The sequence below is a fragment of the Hylobates moloch genome, unplaced genomic scaffold, assembly GCF_009828535.3.
Source record: "Hylobates moloch isolate HMO894 unplaced genomic scaffold, HMol_V3 SCAFFOLD_15, whole genome shotgun sequence".
NCBI lineage: Eukaryota > Metazoa > Chordata > Mammalia > Primates > Hylobatidae > Hylobates > Hylobates moloch.
In genome coordinates, this window is record NW_026652290.1 from 87,950,730 (window position 1) to 87,973,342 (window position 22,613).

General features: G+C 43.6%; 2 protein-coding genes across 2 annotated transcripts in view; both read left to right on the forward strand.

Annotated features, from left to right (window-relative positions):
* The window catches only part of SULT6B1 (sulfotransferase family 6B member 1), a 30,086-nt gene extending 27,327 nt beyond the window's left edge, over positions 1-2,759 (forward strand). The window contains 2 exon segments of the mRNA XM_032179139.1: positions 2,105-2,164; positions 2,599-2,759. Of these exon segments, the coding sequence (XP_032035030.1) occupies positions 2,105-2,164; positions 2,599-2,759 (221 nt within the window).
* Positions 2,760-2,798: 39 nt separating this feature from the next.
* The window catches only part of LOC116484273 (interferon-induced, double-stranded RNA-activated protein kinase), a 44,460-nt gene continuing 24,645 nt past the window's right edge, over positions 2,799-22,613 (forward strand). The window contains exons 1-4 of the mRNA XM_058428119.1: positions 2,799-2,894; positions 10,780-10,862; positions 11,901-12,035; positions 12,755-12,875. Coding sequence (XP_058284102.1) covers positions 11,917-12,035; positions 12,755-12,875 — 240 coding nt within the window. The 5' untranslated portion in view covers positions 2,799-2,894; positions 10,780-10,862; positions 11,901-11,916. The remainder of the gene's footprint in view (positions 2,895-10,779; positions 10,863-11,900; positions 12,036-12,754; positions 12,876-22,613) is intronic.

Genomic DNA, 22,613 nt, shown 5'->3' on the forward strand with positions numbered 1-22,613 from the left:
CTTTCTTTTTTTTGAGACAGTCTCGCTCTGTTGCCCAGGCTGGAGTGCAGTGGCACGATCTTGGCTCATTGCAACCTCCGACTCCCTGGTTCAAGCGATTCTCCTGCCTCAGCCTCCCAAGTAGCTGGGATTACAGGCACATGCCACCACATCCAGCTAATTTTTGTATTTTTAGTAGAGACGGGGTTTCACCATGTTGGCCAGGATGGTCTCGCTCTCCTGACCTCGTGATCCGCCCGCCTCGGCCTCCCAAAGTGCTGGGATTACAAGCGTGAGCCACCGCGCTCAGCCTCAACTTTCAACTTTCTTCATGTCATCTTTAGACTCATTGCCATGTCTATTTCTTGCTTTCTGTTGCTCTTTTGTTGTGTAAAGCATCTCCCCTCCATCAGATCTTGTCCATATCCTCTTGGGGCACATTAGCATCTGACGCTAGTTCTAGGAGTGAAGGCACAGGTAGAGATAGGGTATTTGGAGAATCAGCACCTCCTTGCAGGGTGACTGTTTCATGCTCTTCAATGTAGGCTGTACCAGCCTTATCAGACAATGGTGGGAAGCCTGTGGAGACACAGCAGCAGAATTTAGGAGGGCAGTGGCACTTGGATTCATTCAAATCCACCCAGATTCCCAGGGCTTCATTCTTTCACAATCAATGCCATCAGTGTTCACAGAAGAGACCTGATGAGGCTGCAAATGAAAATTTATGTTGTAATTCTACGCTGGGCTCGGTGGATCATGCCTGTAATCCCAGCACTTTGGAAGGCCGAGGCAGGGGAATCACTTGAGGTTAGGAGTTCCAAACCAGGCTGGCCAATGTGGTGAAACCCCTTCTCTACTAAAAATACAAAAATTAGCTGGGTGTGGTGGCACACGCCTGTAATCCCAGCTACTTGGGAGGCTGAGGCAGGGAAATTGCTTGAGCTGGGGAGGCAGAGGTTGTAGTGAGTCAAGATTGTGCCACTGCACTCGAGCCTGGGCGACACAACAAGACTGTCTGGAAACAATTACATTGTAATTCTGGTACCTGCAGCACCAAGCTTTGCAGCTGAGAGCCCAGACAGTAGGGAATTGGCTCCTCAGGGAGCCCAATATGCTCACACTCTGCCCATTCCAAGAGGTTCACCCATATCATATCATTCCCCTAGACCTCATCTCCAACCCTCTGATATCATTCCTTCCAAATCTTTCCCCAGTAGAGAAGGCAGATTTTTACATCACCCCTGAGGCTACCTGAAATAGGGTTTTCTGGTGCAGTCATAAAAGCTTGTGTCCTCTGATCATGCTTAACCTTGTCATTTTTCATTCTTTAAGCTCTCTCGGGCAGTTCAGGGGCTCAAAAAGTCGGAAAAACTTGTCCTTGCTACTGCCATTGCTGCTGCCACAGCCACCCCACACCCACAAACCTGACAAATGGACACCCAGCACTGTCAGAGTTTTCTTGTCACCTGGAAATGCCACAAAAAGATGGTTCTGCCTCATGTCTACCTTCTAAACCTCCCGCCAGTGCTTTACATAATGGGGGACTTAAGCTATGCCCAGGACCTCAGCTACAAGGAAAGTGTAGATTTTAGTTGTTGATACCCTGCAATGCGGGGTTGTTGGGGGATGGAGAAGGGAGGCTGGAGTGGATGCCTGCCTAGGCATAATTTTTTTTTTTTTTTTGAGATGGAGTCCCACTCTGTCACCCAGGCTGGAGTGTAGTGGCACGATCTCAGCTCACTACAATCTCTGCCTCCCAGGTTCAAGCAATTCTCCCTGCCTCAGCCTCTGGAGTAGCTGGGATTACAGGTGCCTGCCACCACGCCCAGCTAATTTTTGTGTTTTTTAGTAGAGATGCGGTTTTGCCATGTTGGCCAGGCTGGTCCTGAACTCCTGACCTCAGGTGATCCGCCTGCCTCGGCCTCCCAAATTTCTGGGATTACAGGCATGAGCCACCGCGACGGCCTAGGCATAATATTTAATGTATATTTGAGGTCTGTCTTGGGACCACCTTCCTCTCTTATCCCAGCTAAGATATTGAGAGTACAGACTCCTGGTTATAATTCTAACTCCGCTGCTTACTACCTGTGTTAATCTAAATTCTCTGTGCCTCAATACTCATTAGTCACTGTGCCAATGACTCTGGAACTCTGTGTGACTCTGGAAGTGTGTCATAGTCCATCAGGTGAGTAGAATTTCTATAAATCGAGGACCACTGGTGTTGGACTATGGTAGGAAGCTCCCTGGGGTACTGTAGGGAGCAGGTGGCTCTATTTAGCAGCAGGACCGGCCCACAGGTGCTTTTACAACGGCTGGCAAGTGTCTGCTCATGAATGAATGGAAGGGTGGGAGCGGAGTAAAGGAGATTACGCCCCCAGGCCTCTCATCCCCAGGCTTGTAAAGGTGAGGGGGCAGCGGTGTGGCAAGAGGGGAGGAGTGTTTTGGTGTTTCAAGCCCCGACTTGAACTGAGTCCTGGCTTTGCCACTTATGAGCGGCAGGACCCCTGGGTGAGTTCATTTACTCGGTTTCCTCTATTGTAGAATGGAGCTGCTAAGACCCATCTTCCCAACCCCAGCCCAAATGTTTGTGTTGAGAGTAAGTGGAACCCTTGATTCCAGAACCTAGTGCGGCCAGCGCCACCTGCCCCAGGAGCCCCGGGGGCGGGGGATGGGGATGCGGGGTCCTGGCCGCGCAGGGGCTGCACGTGGGTGCCAAGCCCGCCCGCCGGTGCCTCTCGCGCGCACTCTGGATCCAGCGCCAATTTACCCCAATCCCGTAGCAGACGAGGGCTTGCGCGAGAGGGGGCCGGGCGGCTGCAGGGAAGGCGGAGTCCAAGGGGAAAACGAAACTGAGAGCCAGCTCTCCCGAAGCCGCGGGTCTCCGGCCGGCGGCGGCGGCGGCGGCGGCAGCGCAGGTGAGCAGGGTAGGGGGCAGCCGAGGGAGCGCGGGGAGCGGGGGCCGGGGGGCCACGTGCGAGGGGCTGAAGGCCCAGCCGGGGCGGGACTCGCAGATCCTGGGTCCCCAGCTCAGGACGCGGACGCTGATCCGAAGCCCCTGGCCCCGGCTGGGTCAGCACTGGGAGAGCAGGCCCAGGCCCGCAGCCTGGGTGTGGGGCCCTCCCCAAATCCAGGGAAAGGATCGTGGAGCGGGGTGGGGACTGAAAGCCATTTCCTTCCCGCGAAGAATTTTTATCAGTGCAAGTAACAAATATTTCCCAGGCAGCAGTTGTGGGGCGGGGTCTAGTGGAAGACGAATAGGCCTAGTGGCTTGACACATGGAAAATACGGAGGCCTGAAATACTCATAGACTGGCTGAACAATCTTTGGCTAAAAATCTCTTACACGGAGGGTTGCAGTAGTTTCCCAATTGTCTGGACGCAGTTCCTGTTCGCACTCCGTCTCCTCACCCTCGAACCTCCACCCCCTACCTCTTCTCCACACCTCAGCAACTGGAATGTTCCTTTAAGTAAGAACCAGACTCTCCCCTGCTCAGACCTTCCCCGTAGCTTTCCTGTCTCGTCAGAATCCTATAAACATTTATTAAGGCTCACAGGCAAGGCCCCTTGCACCCCCTACTCCGGCCACGCTGGCTTCCTTGCTGTTCCTGGTGCACAGCCAAGCATCCTCCAGCCTCTAGGCCTTTGCACTGACAGTTTCTTCTTTCTGGAAAGCTTCTTCCCCAGATAACTGCATGGGAAAATGCCTCCCTTATCCTGCACTGCTTCCCGTGCCAGCTTATAGCAGCCTTCCTCAAACAACCTGTCTATACAAGAAACCCCACTCTGCCCTTGCTGTTCCCCCTTCCACTACTTCGGTTTTCAACATAGTAGTTATCACCTGGTGACATTTTCTTTCTTTTCTTTTCTGGTTTTTTTTTTTTTTTTTTTGAGACAGATTCTCACTCTGTCGCCAGGCTGGAATGCAGTGGCGCGATCTGGGCTCACTGCAACCTCTGCCTCCCAGGTTCAAGCGATTCTCCTGTCTCAGCCTCCCAAGTAGCTGGGACTACAGGCGCCCGCCACCACAGCCAACTAATTTTTTTATTTTTAATAGAGACAGGGTTTCACCGTGTTGGCCAGGCTGTAGTCTGCTGGAAGGGAAGTGGAGGCATAGCCAAAATAATTTCTGGGCATTAGTAAGATGGACAAATATTATTTTTTAGTGATTATGATGGAGGTTTCTTCCAGATGAGTGAATAAGATGTAGAATCTGCTCCCCAAAGAGCTCACTAATTAGTTTAAAAAGCAGTCAGGGCTGTGATGAAAGTTGGGCAAGGTGGAGTGGCAAGCCCATACTAGCTGACCCTCCAGCATCAAAGAAGGCTGTGTTGATCCTGATAGATGAGTGGATATTGTTGGGTACAGAGAGAATGCAGATATTGCACTATAAATGCAGAGAAAAGCAGGTGACAAGTCCTGGATGGGGTATCTGGAGATATTTTGGTACTCACTCATTCATTATTGAGCCTGGTCCCTTACCTGTAGTAATTCATGCTCTTATTTTGGAAAATAGTTAAATAAGCAATTTTAATAAAGGGGATGAGCACTGTGGAAGAGCCTGTGAAGGAGTGTCTGGGATTTTGAGCTGAAATCTGTAGGAAGTAGAAATTGACCAGGCCAAGGCAGCAGAAGGAGTAGACTCAAGGGCATTTTGGGAGGGAGCAGGTTGGACAGAGGCAGTTGGGAGTTCAGAAGAGAGTCCATGGTGGAGGCATGCTTTTGAGAACCATCATTGTGTCTGTGGAATTTAAAGCCACAAACCTGGAGGTGATCACCAGGGGAGTGAGTCCAAGTAGAAAAGAGCAAGTCTAAGGACCAGGCCCAGTGATGCTAGAATATTTAGAAAAGGGGAAGCTAGAACCATAGAAAAGGTTAAAAAAAAAATAGAAGAAAGGAAGTTGAAGATGAACCAAGAAAGAAGACAGAAAAGGAGTAGCTTGTCAGAACAGAAGAAAACCAGGCCTAGGTGCCATGGCTCATGCCTGTAATCGCAGCACTTTGGGAGGCCAAGGTGGGCGGATCACTTGAGGTCAGGAGTTCGAGACCAGCCTGGCCAACATGGGGAAACCCCGTCTCTACTAAAAATATAAAAAATTAGCCGGGCATGGTGGTGTGCGCCTGTAATCCCAGCTACTCGGGAGGCTGAGGCAGGAGAATTGCTTGAACCCGGGAGGCAGAGGTTGCAGTGAGCCGAGATGCCACCATCACACTCCAGCCTGGGCAACAAGAGCGAAACTCTGTCTCAAAAGAAGAAAACTAGGAGAGTGGGTGTCTTAAAAGTCCAAGCTAAGACAGGGAGAGGAGGGAGAAGAGGATGCGCAACCACATCAAATGCTGGTTGTAGGTCAAGTAGAAAAGGACTAAGAACTGACTACTGGATTTAGTGATAGGGAAGTCATTGGTAACCTCAACAAAAACAATTTCAGTGGCTTGTAGAGACTGCATGATTGAATTGATGTTTTTTTGTTTGTTTTGTTTTTGTTTTTTTTTTGAGACGGAGTTTTGCTCTTGTTGCCCAGGCTGGAGTGCAATGGCACAATCTCAGCTCACCGCAACCTCCACCTCCTGGGTTCAAGCGATTCTCCTGCCTCAGCATCCCGAGTATCTGGGACTACAGGCATGTGCCACCACCCTGGCTAATTTTGTATTTTTAGTAGAGATGGGGATTCTCCATGTTGGTCAGGCTGGTCTTGAAGTCCCGACCTCAGGTGATCCACCCGCCTTGGCCTCCCAAAGTGCTGGGATTACAGGCATTAGCCACTGCACCTGGCCACTGAATTGATGTTTTAAAAAGATCATGATGTCGCTGTATTAAAAAAGAAAACAGATAATAACAAGTGATGGTGAGGATGTGGAGAAATTAGAACCCTCGTGCATTGCTGGTGGAAATGTAACATGGGTGTAACCACTGTGGAAAACAATTTGGTGATTCATCACAAAGTTAAACAGAATTATCATGTGATTCAATTCCACTTATAGGTGTATACCACAAATATTCAGAAGTAGGGACTTAAACAGATATATGTATACCAGTGTTCACAGCAGCATGATTCAAGATGGCCAAAAGGTTGAAATAACCAGTGTCTATTCATAAATGAATGCATAAACAAAATGTATATATACACAACGGAATATTATTCAGCCTTAAAAAGGAAAGAAATTCTGACATATACTACAACATAGATGAACCTTGAAGACATTATGCTAAGTGAAATAACCAGACACAAAAGGACAAATACTGTTTGATTCCACTTATATGAGATACCTAGAACAGGCAAATTTATAGAGACAGAGAAGAGATTGGAAAATATAAAAAATTAACCAGGCATGGCGCCCGCACCTATGGTCCCAGCTACTTGGGAGGCTGAGGTGGGAGGATCACTTGAGCCCAGAGTTCAAGGCTGCAGTAAGCTGTGATCACACCACTGCACTCCAGCCTGGGCAACAGAGCGAGACCCTGTCTCAAAAAAAAAAAAAAAAAAAAGGAGGTTAGCAGAGACTGAAAGGACTGGGAAATGGGGAGTTACTGTTTAATGGGTACACACTTTCTATTTGGAAAGATTAAGAGTTCTGGATGTGGATGTGGTGGCGGCTACACAACATTGTGAATGTACTTAAAGGCAGAGAATTAATACATTGAAAAATAATACATTTTATGTTATGTGTATTTTATCACAATTTTAAAACATAAAAAAAATCACAATGGTTGCAGGGTAGAGAAGGAATTGAAGTAGCTGTCGGAACTGGTTCTGAGATTCTCACAGCAATCCAGGAATGAGGTGGTGTTGGCTTGAACTAGGATGGTAAGTGTAGACATCTTTGAGAAGTAGAAAGATTTTGGTGACAGGACTTATAGATTAGAAGGCAGGGAGAGGAAATGTCAAAGATGCCTCCCAGATTGATGGCTTTCAGACTTGGATAGATGGTGGAGTCATTTCCTGTGAAAGGAAACTTCAAACCAGCTTGGGAGAAGATCATAAATGCAGTACAGGATATTTTGAGTTTAAAGTTCGTTCAAGATGTTCAGAGGAGAATTTGGATAGAGAGATCTGAAACTCAGAGCGGTTCATAAGGAATATGTAAACTTTAGAGGTAATGGCATATAGATGATCATTGAAATCATGGACATGAAAGAAATCACCTTAAGGAGAAAGTATAGAGTGAAGAGAAGAGGATTGTTGGACCGTGCTAGCATTTAGAGCCTACAAAGATTAAGGTGTGTTAAAAAGAGTGGCCTGGTCAGGCGTGGTGGCCCACACCTGTAATTCCAGCACTTTGGGAGCCTGAGGCTGGTGGATCACTGGAGCTCAGGAGTTGGAGACCAGCCTGGCCAACACAGGGAAACCTCAAAAATACAAAAATTAGCCGGGCGTGGTGGTGGGCACCTGTAGTCCCATAGTCCCAGCTCCTTGAGAGGCTGCGGCAGGAAAATTGCTTGAACCTGGGAGGCAGATGTTGCAGTGAGCTGAGATCATGTTACTGCACTCCAGCCTGGGCAACAGAATGAGGCCCTGTCTCAAAAACCAAAAACAGAAAGAGTGGCCCTCGAAGAAAGAGGATCAAAAGAGCTTTCCAAGAAGAATTAAGAGGTTTACAGGATCTGATTTCTGTCTTTATGGATTTACCTATTCTGGGAGTTTCATGTAAGTGGGAATCATACAATATGTGTGAAATTTTATGTCTGGATTTTTCATTTTGCATAATGTTTTTGAGGTTTATCCATGTTTTTTTTTTTTTTTTTTTGGAGTGCAGTGGCGCGATCTCAGCTCACTGCAAGCTCCGCCTCCCGGGTTCACGCCATTCTCCTGCCTCAGCCTCGCGAGTAGCTGGGACTACAGGCCCCTGCCACCGCGCCCGACTAATTTTTTGTGTTTTTAGTAGAGACAGGGTTTCACCGTGGTCTTGATCTCCTGACCTCGTGATCCGCCCGCCTCAGCCTCCCGAAGTGTTGGGATTACAGGCATGAGCCATGGCGCCTGGCCTATCCATGTTGTAGCATGTATCAGTACTTTATTTCTTTTGTGACTGAATAATATTCCGCTGTGTAGATATATTTCACATTTTGTTCACCATTTATCCATTGATGGACACTTGGTTTGTTTCTACCTTTTGGCTATTGTTAACAGTACTGTACATTCCTGCCTAAGTCTTTGTTTGAAAACTTGTTTTCCAATTCTTTGAAATACCTAGGAATGGAATTGCTAGGTTTTATGATAATTCAAAGTTTACCTTCTAGAGGAACCCCAGCAACCGTATTGTTTTACATTCCTATCAGCAATGTTTGAGGGGTCCAGTTTCTCCATGCCCTCACCAACACTGATTTTTTATTATTATTTCCTGATTATTATTATTATTGTCATACTAGTGGGTGTGAAATCGTATTTAGTTGTGGTTTTGAATTGCATTTCTTTAATGACTCGTGCTGTTGAGTATCTTTTCATGTGCTTATTGGCCATTTACATGTTTTCTTTGGAGACATGTCTGTTCAAGCCCCTTTGCCTATTTTTTTAATTGGGTGGTTTGTCTTTTTGTTGTTGAGCTGTAAGAATTCTTTATATATCTGGTTACTAAACTCTCATCAGATATATGATTTGTAAATATTCTATTCTGTAGATTGTCATTTTATTTTCTTCATAGTGTCCTTTGATACACAAAAGTTTTTAATTTTGATGAAGCCCAATTTAGCTCTGTTTTTTTTTGTTGTTGTTGCTTGTGCTCTTGCTGTCACATCTAAGATTTTATCACCAAATCCAAAGTCATGAAGATCTACCCCGTATTTTCTTCTAAGAGTTATAGTTTTGGCTTCTACATTTATATTTTATATCCTCTAAATTTTGTTTATAATTTAAATCATTGCTATAGACTTGGTCCAATGACACCTATAAACAGAGGTCTTAATTTACTCAGTGGTTAAATTGTCCTAAAATTGATTTCTGCAAAATTCAGAGAGGAGATTTTTGGGATTTCATAGAGAAATCTATGTCCATACAGTTAAATCCTTCATGATTTCGTACACTTCACTTTTTTTTAAGTATTAAAACTTTTTTATTTGAAGAATAAGTGGGGAGAAGAGAAATATATTTCAGCACTTAGATATGTAGATTATTTCCAAAATAGTTTAGCACTCAACTAATCAGTTCTGTGTAAATCAGTTTTCCCTGAAGCACGCATTGTTCCCAGCGGTGCTCATTTTGCATGGTACTGTGGGACCATAAAAATGGCCATGCAAAGCAATGGGGAAAATGATGATTGTTCCATGACCTTTAAAATTCTGCTAAAATATTAAAAACTCTTAAGGTCAGCTATAAATGTAGAAAAAAATGCAAAAAAGTTTAAAAATATTTAGTATACTGTAATTTAAAACATTAGAAATAGAATTAAAGTGTTTTATTTCATTGTGAAAACTAAGTAGTTTGAATAGGGATTGCCTTTTTTTTCTGCCAAGTAACTTATGATACTGATTAAGCATCTTTTCTATTCATAGCAAACTGTCATACTCCTTTTAAGTTTGGGTCAGCTTCCAGCCTTTTATTGCATGTGCTTTCAATGTTGTGAAGTATTTCTGTATTCACATTAAATATTCTTTAGTGTGAAGTTTTTTTTTTTTTTTTTTTTACCGTCACTTCCTCTGGGACATATTTATCTTTATTGCAATCACTTTTCTTATTTGTGTTGGTAAGTTTGCCTTCACTAAGCTCCTATGAATGCACAGCAGCAAGAACAACATTCCCATGATCAGTGACTTCTTCTACAAATCCATTTATGTTTGATTCAAATTTCACTTCCAGTTTATCATTTTTCATTGCTTTGCTGGACTTTCATCTTTGTCGGCCAGTTCTTTCGATTGTTCACTTCTATAAAATGTCAAGTGGAGGACAAAGAGCGTAACTACGTGCTCTGCTGTGAGTGAACTGAATAACAGATGCACAGGCACCAACCACTGGAAGAATTTGAAAGAAGTAACACGACTGGTCACTGATCATGAAGCATATCTGTTATTTACATCGTGATTTGTAGACTGAAGAACTAGCAGAGAAGTTTGTACTTCCTGTAATTATCAGAATTATACTGTGCTAACTAAAATTTTAACCTAGGTTTAAACAACACCAGTTTCCTTTCCTTCCTGGTAAGGAAACTGGTATTTAAACTAAATCTAGGTCACTGAAATTTGTGCCCATGGGAACTGTGCAAATTGAGTACCTGCCTACACCCTACATGTTTATATTGGTCCAGACAGGCTTAATGCTGACTACTGAGAAATAGGCTATCTGAATTTATATCAAATAGTGAATCTTAAAGCACCCAAGATGAAAAATTCGTGCACATTGAGGTGGTTTTAAAATCTTTGTCATTTGACAATCAAGCTTAAAATGTATCTTAGAGTAACAGAATTTTAGAAATAAAGACCTTTAAAGGTCCCATAGTTTGATACCACAGATTATCCAGCATGTTTATAATGAATTATTTCTCCTCTTTCAATTTCAGTTTGCTCATAAAGCCACTTGCGGTCACAGTGGCATTCACCTCCACACTTGGTAGAACCACAGGCAGGGCAAGCATAGAAACATCCTAAGCAATCTTCATCGAGGCATCGAGGTCCATCCCACTAAAAATCAGGAGACCCTGGCTATCATAGACCTTAGTCTTTGCTGGTATCACTTGTCTGTCTGAACCAGCGGTTGCATTTTTTTAAGCCTTCTTTTTTCTCTTTTACCAGTTTCTGGAGCAAATTCAGTTTGCCTTCCTGGATTTGTAAATTGTAATGACCTCAAAACTTTAGCAGTTCTTCCATCTGACTCAGGTTTCCTTCTCTGGCGGTCTTCAGAATCAACATCCACACTTCCGTGATTATCTGTGTGCATTTTGGACAAAGCTTCCAACCAGGTACAAGCTGTCTTCTGAATTTTGCACTCAGAAAAGTGGCATCATCTAAGTCAATTACATGCAAATTTTTGGGGGCTCGTTTTTTGTGTATGTTAAATGGGTCACAACACGACTTCTGTAAATCCTCAAATCTGTCAATATAAATTTTTACGTGATGAAAGCAAATTGTGTTGTTCCTAGAAAGTGTCATTCCAGTTCTAAGTTGAAGCAAAAGCATATCATTTGATGACAATTCTTGTAAAGTCTTAAAATTTGTGTGACAAGTATAGTAGGTTTTATGGCACTCATTTGTAGTATGAAGCTGGACTCCAACTATCGATCCATCATTCTTGATTCTAGCATATTTTCCTTGTTTTATTTTGTCTAGAGATCTAGGTCATGGGCTGATCACCCTTAGCTTGAGCTCTCCTCCACCTGGCTTCGGGCAGGATCCGCGTCCACACAGGCAGGCACACTCGCCTGCCCGTTCATTTCCCAGCCTGTCCCCATGCTAGCACTCCACTTCACTTATTATATATACTCTAAACCTTTTTCTTCTCAACATAAAACATTCTATAATCCTGCAGCCTTTTTACTTTTTTAAGCAGGTAGGCAAACATGTAGTTGATACTCAGTGAAAGCACAGAGCAGAGTTAAAGAGAAGGGCCGCCTTTCACTGACCAGTTGAGTTTTTCTTCTTTCCTTTATTTTTTAAAACAATTTCGAAATTGAGATGGGGTTTCGCCATGTTGCCCAGGCTGGTCTCGAACTCCTGAGCTCAGGTGATCCGCCCGCCTTGGCTGGGATTATAGGCGTGAGCCATCACACCTGGCCAAGTTGAGTTTTTAAAGTAGGAAATTTTGGAGAAATTAACTTTATTGTGCAGTGAATGAGAAAGTAAGAACGATTTTGAAAGAAAGTCTCTGCATTTATGTGGGACTGAGATGAGTCCTATAAAGGGGAGTCTCCCCAACCCCTCTGTCTCCTAAAGTGCATTGGGAAACTCAGATTAAACATGTTCTGTGAGCATCACGCATTCAAATGTCTCTTCCATTATAGGATACGGGGAGAAGAAATGGCTGGTGATCTTTCAGCAGGTTTCTTCATGGAGGAACTTAATACATACCGTCAGAAGCAGGGAGTAGTACTTAGATATCAAGAACTGCCTAATTCAGGACCTCCACATGATAGGAGGTAAGTTGCTATGAAAAATGATATGGCAGCCATAAAAAATGATGAGTTCATGTCCTTTGTAGGGACATGGATGAAGCTGGAAACCATCATTCTCAGCAAACTATCCCAAGGACAAAAAACCAAACACCACATGTTCTCACTCATAGGTGGGAATTGAACAATGAGAACACATGGACACAGGAAGGGGAACATCACACACCAGGGACTGTTGTGGGGTGGGGAGAGGGGGGAGGGATAGCATTAGGAGATATACCTAATGTTAAATGATGAGTTAATGGGTGCAGCACACCAACATGGCACATGTATACATATGTAACAAACCTGCACGTTGTGCACATGTACCCTAAAACTTAAAGTATAATAATAATAACATTAAAAAAAAAGAAAAAAAATGATATGACCTTATAAATGTAAGCTGGGGGAATGGCAACTCTGGCACAACTTTGAGGTCAACACTTTTGTTTTGTGAGAGTGCTCTTGGCATAAAGTGGTAACCACCGTGGAGCCACAGATGACTCCAGAGAGAAAAGAGGGTAGAAACCTTTCCATGCTTCAACAAGACGTGCTGTTTTACTGTTTGAGGTGACTGCTTAAATTCTATATTGAATGTAGGTTCAAACCCTCAAAGGTAGTCATAGGAGGTAGTGATGACTAGAGCACTTGTTTTTAGATAGTGCATGAGTTGTATAATATTTTATGAATATTCTCTTTGTAATCAGGTTTACATTTCGAGTTATAATAGATGAAAGAGAATTTCCAGAAGCTGAAGGTAGATCAAAGAAGGAAGCAAAAAATGCTGCAGCCAAATTAGCTGTTGAGATACTTAATAAGGAAAAGAAGGTGAGTGATTGCCATTTTTTTCTAGTAAATGGGAACTTGCAAATATATTTTCTATTTCTCTCTGTGAGAAAATACTTTCATACAGAGTAAAGCCATTCACACGTTCCCTTACATTCAAGAGTTTGGTTCAGTCATTCACCCCATCTTCATTTCTATGAAACCCTGAGTGAGAGCCACACCTAGGACACTGTGGGCAAAGCTGGATAATAGTTATTTAGAGTGTCAGCAGCAGTTAAATACTCTAAAGTCGAACAAATGTGGAAAGGTGAGAAGTGTTCAGTGGGAAATGAGCTGACAGGTTCTGGGAGGAGTCCCTTCCACCTAATTGAGGAAGTACAGTAAAAAAGGAAAAAGAGATGAAAGTGATTGTAGGGAGAATAATGTACAGTGGTCACTCACTGTCTGTGGGGAATTGGTACCAGGACTCCCTGTGGATGCCAAAATTCACTGATGCTCAAGTCCTTTATATAAAATGGCATAGTATTTGCATATAACCTATTTACATCTTCCCATATACAGTTATACATTGCTTAACAAGGAGAATACGTTGTGAGAAATGCACCTTTGGGCAATTTCCTCACTGGGCAAACATCATAGAGGTACTTACACAATCCTAAATGGTATAACCAGTACACACCTAGGCTGTGTAGTATAGCCTATTGCTCCTAGACTACAAACCTCTACAGCATGTTATTGTACTGAATACTGTAGCCAATTGTAACACAATGGTTAGTATTCATGTGTCTAAACATATCTAAACATAGAAAAAGTACAGTAAAAATACAGTATAAAAGACAAAAGGCCAGGCACGGTGGCTCACACCTGTAATCCTAGCACTTTGGGAGGCTGAGGCAGGTGGATCACCTGAGGTCAGGAGTTGAAAACCAGCCTGGCCAACATGGTGAAACCCTGTCTCTACTAAAAATACAAAAATTTAGCTAGGCGTGGTGGCAGACACCTGTAATCCCAGCTACTTGGGAGGCTGAGGCAGGAGAATTGCTTGAACCCAGGAGATGGAGGTTGCAGTGAGCCGAGGTCATGCCACTGCACTCCAGCCTAAGGACGCTGTCTCAAAAGAAAAAGAAAAAGAAAAAAAAGACAAGAAAAAGTACACCCATATAGGGCACATACCATGCATAAATAGAGCTTGCAGGACTGGAAGTTGCCCTGAGTGAGTCAGCGAGTGGGTGGTGAGTGAATGTGAAGGCCTAGGGCATTATTGTGTACCACTGTAGACTTTATAAACACTGTATACATAAGCTACATTCATTTTATTTAAAATTTTTTTCTTCAATAATAAATTAACCTTAGCTTACTATAACTCTTTTACTTTATAAACTTATTTTTAACATTTTCACTCTTTCCTAATAACACTTAGCTTAAAACACAAATGCGGCCAGGTGTGGTGGCTCATGCCTGTAATCCAACCACTTTGGGAGGCCAAGGCAGGCAGATCACCTGAGGTCAGGAGTTTGAGACCAGCCTGGCCAACACAGTGAAACCCTGTCTCCACTAAAAATACAAAAATTAGCCGGGCGTGGTGGTGGGCGCCTGTAATCCTGGCTACTTGGGAGGCTGAGGCAGGAGAATTGCTTGAACTCAGGAGGCGGAGGTTGCAGTGAGCCGAGATCGTGCCACTACATTCCAGCCTGGGCGACAAGGCGAGACTCCGTCTCAAAAAAATAAATAAATAAAAATAAAATAAAAAAACCCCCACAAAACCACAAACACATAGTATGGCTGTACAAAAATATTTTGTTTCTTTTCATGTTTATTCTATAAGCTTTTTTCTATTTTTTTTCTAATGTTTTAAGTTAGTGTATGAAATAGTTTTACTGTTTTACATTTACCTATAGTTAGTAAGAAAGTTTTAGTGTTTTGACAATTTTTCAAGGTTATAGAACAACTGTAATTTTTCCCATTGGTGTTTAAGATCTCTTTGAATGGTTTCAGCCTGCAGTCATTTTTCAATCCCACACTAATGTGCATTGGAAGACTATTTTAAATGAGGTAAGAGGCAGCCTCTCATCCTCAAACATCATCAATTCATGCATCTGATGTGTCTGGGCATAGTACTAAACAGGCTCTGACCTTATTTTGACCCTATACTCTCCACTTTTGCCAAGAACACTCGCTTAATGAATTCTCCCTGCAAACTGGTTAAAATTGGAACTGGGCCTTGAACCACCCAAAACCACCAAGTTATGCCCAAACTAAAAACCCTCCAAGGACTTCCAATTACACCACTGGAAACAAAATCCAATCTCTTTACCCTGGCCCTAAAGTTCTGCTTGTGCCTTCTGCCCAACTCTCCATCCTCACACCAGGCCCTCCCCTGCCCGCACCCCGGAAGATCCACCTCTCACAGATCGGCTTCTCGCTGTGTCTGCCTCTGCGGATGTTCTGTTCCGTGATGAGCTTTCTAGGTTAGGGCCCCTTTACAAGCCCTCATTCACTTTCTTCAATGGTTCTCCCTCTGGCAGGGCCCCATTAAAGATTTCGTGGGCCCTAAGCACTTTCGTCTTCGTGGGCCCCTTCCTCCATTAAAAAAAGATTGAAAGAAGTTAATGGATTTTGTAGGCCCTAAAAATCTCATTTTCCCCTCCTGATGTGAGGAAAAAATCAAAACACTTTCTTTGACTTCATGGGTTCACTTTAAACAAAATGAAAACATTGTCGTGGCCGGGTGCGGTGGCTCACGCCTGTAATCCCAGCACTTTGGGAGGCCGAGGCAGGCGGATCACGAGGTCAGGAGTTCGACCAGCCTGGCCAACATAGTGAAACCACATCTCTACTAAAAATATTTAAAAATTAGTCGGGCATGCTGGCAGGAGCCTGTAATTCCAGCTATTCGAGAGGCTGAGGCAGGAGAATCACTTGAACCCGGGAGGTGGAGGTTGCAGTGAGCCGAGATCACGCCATTGCACTCCAGCCTGGGCGACAAGAGTGAAACTGTCTCAAAAACAAAGCAAAACCAGAAGAAAAAAAAATTCTCGTGACCCCCCGAAGCCTCGTGGTCCCTCGGCATGGCGCCTACCGTGCCTGGCGGATCAGCAGCCCGGCCCTCGGGCCTGGGGGTCCCGCGAGGAAGCTCCGGGCCCAGACTCCGCGCAGGCCTGGCAGCCCAGAACAGTATGCGGAGGGATGACTCCGACAGCGATTTAGGAGCCTCTCTCTTGGCGTCAGTCTTGCCCCGGCACACGTCACGGCCAGCGCAGCCAACACCTGCCTTAGGACCGCCCGAGCTCGGCCCACGCCCAGCCTGCGAAGTGGTGCCGGCTGCTCTCGGGCTGCCCTCCCTCCCCGAGGCGTGGAGAAGCGTCCCTGTCTTCAGAAGACGGAGGCCCCCTCACCTGGTCCTCCCGGCTCTCGGCGCACGCCCGCGCGTTCGGAGGCGCCCCCCTCAGGCCGGCGCGGCTGGGCGGGAGGCTCACTGCGGGCAAGGCGGGGACCGGCCGCCTCAGGGTGGCGCTTGAGGAAAACGGTCTCCAAGTCCCGAGATGCCCTGAGAACAGCCCTTCTTTGTCTCTTAGGTAGAATTTTGTCTATTTGTTGGATATACTGTGCTAAACCTGACATTTTTTCTTTTTCTACCCCTTCCCATGAAACATCCCAGTAGCGCCCCCACCGACCGTGTTCTTGGTTTTGACTTTTCCCTTCCGCATCATTTCTCCTTCAGCCAGTCGCTATTTTGTTCACTAAACATCTGTGGTGGGCACATTATGTGCCACGCATTGTGCTAGGATTGGAGTACAGTGGATGTACAGACAATGGTCCCTGCCCTCATGGAAGTTATAGCTACCTTCAGAAAGTTCTTTTTTAAGTCTTTTCAAACTCCTATATTCCAAGAGGGTCTGTCCCTGTCTTCATACTCATTCTCGCTTGCTTGAGGTTGATTCCGATAGTCCCTCTGACGAACTCCAGGTGGGGTAGGAGCGTCCTGGTCCCTAACAGTTGGTTGGTCTGGGTCTTCAACTCTGTCTGGTTAAAAAGGAATTCTCTGAATTAGTCCACAGGAGAGGGAAAGATAATGCTAGTTCCAAGCTAGAAATGTACAAGCAGTTTTCCTTGTTTTCTTTATTATTATTATTGTTATTTTTTTTCTTTTTTATTTTATTTTATTTTATTATACTTTAGGGTTTTAGGGTACATGTGCACAATGTGCAGGTTTGTTACATATGTATCCATGTGCCATGTTGATTTCTTGCACCCATTAACTCGTCATTTAGCATTAGGTGTATCTCCTAATGCTGTCCCTCCCCCCTCCCCCCACCCCACAACAGTCCCCGGAGTGTGATGTTCCCCTTCCTGTGTCCATGAGTTCTCATTGTTCAATTCCCACCTATGAGTGAGAACATGCGGTGTTTGGTTTTTTGTCCTTGCGATAGTTTACTGAGAATGATGTTTTCCAGTTTCATCCATGTCCCTACAAAGGACACGAACTCATCATTTTTTATGGCTGCATAGTATTCCATGGTGTATATGTGCCACATTTTCTTAATCCAGTCTATCGTTGTTGGACATTTGGGTTGCTTCCAACTCTTTGCTATTGTGAATAGTGCCGCAATAAACATACGTGTGCATGTGTCTTTATAGCAGCATGATTTATAGTCCTTTGAGTATATACCCAGTAATGGGATGGCTGGGTCAAATGGTATTTCTAGTTCGAGATCCCTGAGGAATCGCCACACTGATTTCCACAATGGTTGAACTAGTTTACAGTCCCACCAACAGTGTAAAAGTGTTCCTATTTCTCCACATCCTCTCCAGCACCTGTTGTTTCCTGATTTTTTAATGATGGCCATTCTAACTGGTGTGAGATGGTATCTCACTGTGGTTTTGATTTGCATTTCTCTGATGGCCAGTGATGATGAGCATTTCTTCATGTGTTTTTTGGCTGCATAAATGTCTTCTTTTGAGAAGTGTCTGTTCATGTCCTCTGCCCACTTTTTGATGGGGTTGTTTGTTTTTTTCTTGTAAATTTGTTTGAGTTCATTGTAGATTCTGGATATTAGCCCTTTGTCAGATGAGTAGGTTGCAAAAATTTTCTCCCATTCTGTAGGTTGCCTGTTCACTCTGATGATAGTTTCTTTTGCTGTGCAGAAGCTCTTTAGTTTAATGAGATCCCATTTGTCGATTTTGGCTTTTGTTGCCATTGCTTTTGGTGTTTTAGACATGAAGTCCTTGCCCACGCCTATGTCCTGAATGGTATTGCCTAGGTTTTCTTGTAGGATTTTAATGGTTTTAGGTCTAACATATAAGTCTTTAATCCATCTTGAATTAATTTTTGTATAAGGTGTAAGGAAGGGATCCAGTTGCAGCTTTCTACATATGGCTAGCCAGTTTTCCCAGCACCATTTATTAAATAGGGAATCCTTTCCCCATTTCTTGTTTTTGTCAGGTTTGTCAAAGATCAGATAGTTGTAGCTATGCGGCATCATTTCTGAGGGCTCTGTTCTGTTCCATTGATCTATGTCTCTGTTGTGGTACCAGTACCATGCTGTTTTGGTTACTGTAGCCTTGTAGTATAGTTTAAAGTCAGGTAGCGTGATGCCTCCAGCTTTGTTCTTTTGGCTTAGGATTGACTTGGCGATGCGGGCTCTTTTTTGGTTCCATATGAACTTTAAAGTAGTTTTCTCCAATTCTGTGAAGAAAGTCATTGGTAGCTTGATGGGGATGGCATTGAATCTATAAATTACCTTGGGCAGTATGGCCATTTTCACGATATTGATTCTTCCAACCCATGAGCATGGAATGTTCTTCCATTTGTTTGTATCCTCTTTTATTTCATTGAGCAGTGGTTTGTAGTTCTCCTTGAAGAGGTCCTTCACATCCCTTGTAAGTTGGATTCCTAGGTATTTTATTCTCTTTGAAGCAATTGTGAATGGGAGTTCACTCATGATTTGGCTCTCTGTTTGTCTGTGATTGGTGTACAAGAATGCTTGTGATTTTTGTACATTGATTTTGTATCCTGAGACTTTGCTGAAGTTGCTAATCAGCTTAAGGAGATTTTGGGCTGAGACAATGGGGTTTTCTAGATATAAAATCATGTCATCTGCAAACAGGGACAATTTGACTTCCTCTTTTCCTAATTGAATACCCTGTATTTCCTTCTCCTGCCTGATTGCTCTGGCCAGAACTTCCAGCACTATGTTGAATAGGAGCGGTGAGAGAGGGCATCCCTGTCTTGTGCCAGTTTTCAGAGGGAATGCTTCCAGTTTTTGCCCATTCAGTATGATATTGGCTGTGGGTTTGTCGTAGATAGCTCTTATTATTTTGAGATACGTCCCATCAATACCTAATTTACTGAGAGTTTTTAGCATGAAGGGTTGTTGAATTTTGTCAAAGGCCTTTTCTGCATCTATTGAGATAATCATGTGGTTTTTGTCTTTGGTTCTGTTTATATGCTGGATTACATTTATTGATTTGCGTATGTTGAACCAGCCTTGCATCCCAGGGATGAAGCCCACTTGATCATGGTGGATAAGCTTTTTGATGTGCTGCTGGATTCGGTTTGCCAGTATTTTATTGAGGATTTTTGCATCAATGTTCATCAAGGATATTGGTCTGAAATTCTCTTTTTTGGTTATGTCTCTGCCAGGTTTTGGTATCAGGACGATGCTGGCTTCATAAAATGTGTTAGGGAGGATTCCCTCTTTTTCTATCGATTGGAATAGTTTCAGAAGGAATGGTACCAGTTCCTCCTTGTACCTCTGGTAGAATTCAGCTGTGAATCCATCAGGTCCTGGACTCTTTTTGGTTGGTAAGCTATTGATTATTGCCACAATTTCAGAACCTGTTATTGGTCTATTCAGAGATTCAACTTCTTCCTGGTTTAGTCTTGGGAGGGTGTATTTGTCGAGGAATTTATCCATTTCTTCTAGATTTTCTAGTTTATTTGCATAGAGGTGTTTGTAGTATTCTCTGATGGTAGATTGTATTTCTGTGGGATCGGTGGTGATATCCCCTTTTTCGTTTTTTATTGCATCTATTTGATTCTTCTCTCTTTTCTTCTTTATTAGTCTTGCTAGCGGTCTATCAATTTTGTTGATCTTTTCAAAAAACCAGCTCCTGGATTCATTAATTTTTTGAAGGGTTTTTTGTGCCTCTATTTCCTTCAGTTCTGCTCTGATTTTAGTTATTTCTAGCCTTCTGCTAGCTTTTGAATGTGTTTGCTCTTGCTTTTCTAGTTCTTTTAATTGTGATGTTAGGGTGTCAATTTTGGATCTTTCCTGCTTTCTCTTGTGGGCATTTAGTGCTATAAATTTCCCTCTACACACTGCTTTGAATGTGTCCCAGGGGTTCTGGTATGTTGTGTCTTTGTTCTTGTTGGTTTCAAAGAACATCTTTATTTCTGCCTTCATTTCATTATGTACCCAATAGTCATTCAGGAGCAGGTTGTTCAGTTTCCATATAGTTGAGCGGTTTTGAGTGAGTTTCTTAATCCTGAGTTCTAGTTTGATTGCACTGTGGTCTGAGAGACAGTTTGTTATAATTTCTGTTCTTTTACATTTGCTGAGGAGAGCTTTACTTCCAACTATGTGGTCAATTTTGGAATAGGTGTGGTGTGGTGCTGAAAAAAATGTATATTCTGTTGACTTGGGGTGGAGAGTTCTGTAGATGTCTATTAGGTCCACTTTATGTAGAGCTGAGTTCAATTCCTGGATATCCTTGTTAACTTTCTGTCTCGATGATCTGTCTAATGCTGACAGTGGGGTGTTAAAATCTCCCATTATTATTGTGTGGGAGTTTAAGTCCCTTTGTAGGTCACTGAGGACTTGCTTTATGAATCTGGGTGCTCCTGTGTTGGGTGCATATATATTTAGGATAGTTAGCTCTTCTTGTTGAATTGATCCCTTTACCATTATGTAATGGCCTTCTTTGTGTCTTTTGATCTTTGTTGGTTTAAAGTCTATTTTATCAGAGACTAGGATTGCAACCCCTGCCTTTTTTTGTTTTCCATTTGCTTGATAGATCTTCCTCCATCCCTTTATTTTGAGTCTATGTGTGTCTCTGCACGTGAGATGAGTTTCCTGAATACAGCACACTGATGGGTCCTGACTCCTTATCCAGTTTGCCAGTCTGTGTCTTTTGATTGGAGCATTTAGCCCATTTACCTTTAACGTTAATATTGTTATATGTGAATCTGATCCTGTCATTATGATGTTAGTTGGTTATTTTGCTCGTTAGTTGCTATAGTTTCTTCCTAGCCTCGATGGTCTTTACAATTTGGCATGTTTTTGCAGTGGCTGGTACCAGTTGTTCCTTTCCATGTTTAGTGCTTCCTTCAGGAGCTCTTTTAGGGCAGGCCTGGTGGTAACAAAATCACTCAGCGTTTGCTTGTCTGTAAAGTATTTTATTTCTCCTTCACTTATGAAGCTTAGTTTGGCGGGATAGGAAATTCTGGGTTGAAAATTCTTTTCTTTAAGAATGTTGAATATCGGCCCCCACTCTCTTCTGGCTTGTGGAGTTTCTGCTGAGAGATCAGCTGTTAGTCTGATGGGCTTCCCTTTGTGGGTAACCCGACCTTTCTCTCTGGCTGCCCTTAACATTTTTTCCTTCATTTCAACTTTGGTGAATCTGACAATTATGTGTCTTGGAGTTGCCCTTCTCGAGGAGTATCTTTGTGGCATTCTCTGTATTTCCTGAATCTGAATGCTGGCCTGCCTTGCTAGATTGGGGAAGTTCTCCTGGATAATATCTTGCAGAGTGTTTTCCAACTTGGTTCCATTCTCCCCATCATTTTCAGGTACACCAATCAGACGTAGGTTTGGTCTTTTCATATAGTCCCAAATTTCTTGGAGGCTTTGTTCATTTCTTTTTATTCTTTTTTCTCTAAACTTCCCTTCTCTCTTCATTTCATTCATTTCATCTTCCATCAGCGATACCCTTTCTTCCAGTTGATCGCATCTGCTACTGAGGCTTCTGCAATCTTCGCGTAGTTCTCGAAACTTGGCTTTCAGCTCCATCAGCTCCTTTAAGCCCTTCTCTCCATTGGTTATTCTAGTTATCCATTCTTCTAATTTTTTGCAAAGTTTTTAACTTCTTTGCTATTGTTTTGAATTTCCTCTCGTAGCTCAGAGTAGTTTGATCGTCTGAAGCCTTCTTCTCTCAACTCATCAAAGTCATCCTCCATCCAGCTTTGTTCCGTTGCTGGTGAGGAACTGCGTTCCTTTGGAGGAGGAGAGGTGCTCTGTTTTTTAGAGTTTCCAGTTTTTTTGCTCTGTTTTTTCCCCATCTTTGTGGTTTTATCTACTTTTTGTCTTTGATGATGGTGATGTACAGATGGGTTTTTGGTGTGGATGTCTTTTCTGTTTGTTAGTTTTCCTTCTACCAGACAGGACCCTCAGCTGCAGGTCTGTTGGAGTTTACTAGAGTTCCACTCCAGACCCTGTTTGGCTGGGTGTCAGCAGTAGTGGCTGCAGAACAGCGGATTTTCGTGAGACCACAAATTCAGCTGTCTGATAGTTCCTCTGAAAGTTTTGTCTCAGAGGAGTACCCGGTTGAATGAGGTGTCAGTCTGTCCGTACTGGGGGGGTGCCTCCCAGTTAGGCTGCTCAGGGGTGAGGGACCCACTTTAGGAGGCAGTCTGTCCGTTCTCAGATCTCCAGCTGCGTGCTGGGAGAACCACTACTCTCTTCAAAACTGTCAGTCAGACAGGGACATTTAAGTCTGTGGAGGTTCTTGCTGAGTTTTTGTTTGTCTGTGCCCTGCCCCCAGAGGTGGAGCCTACAGAGG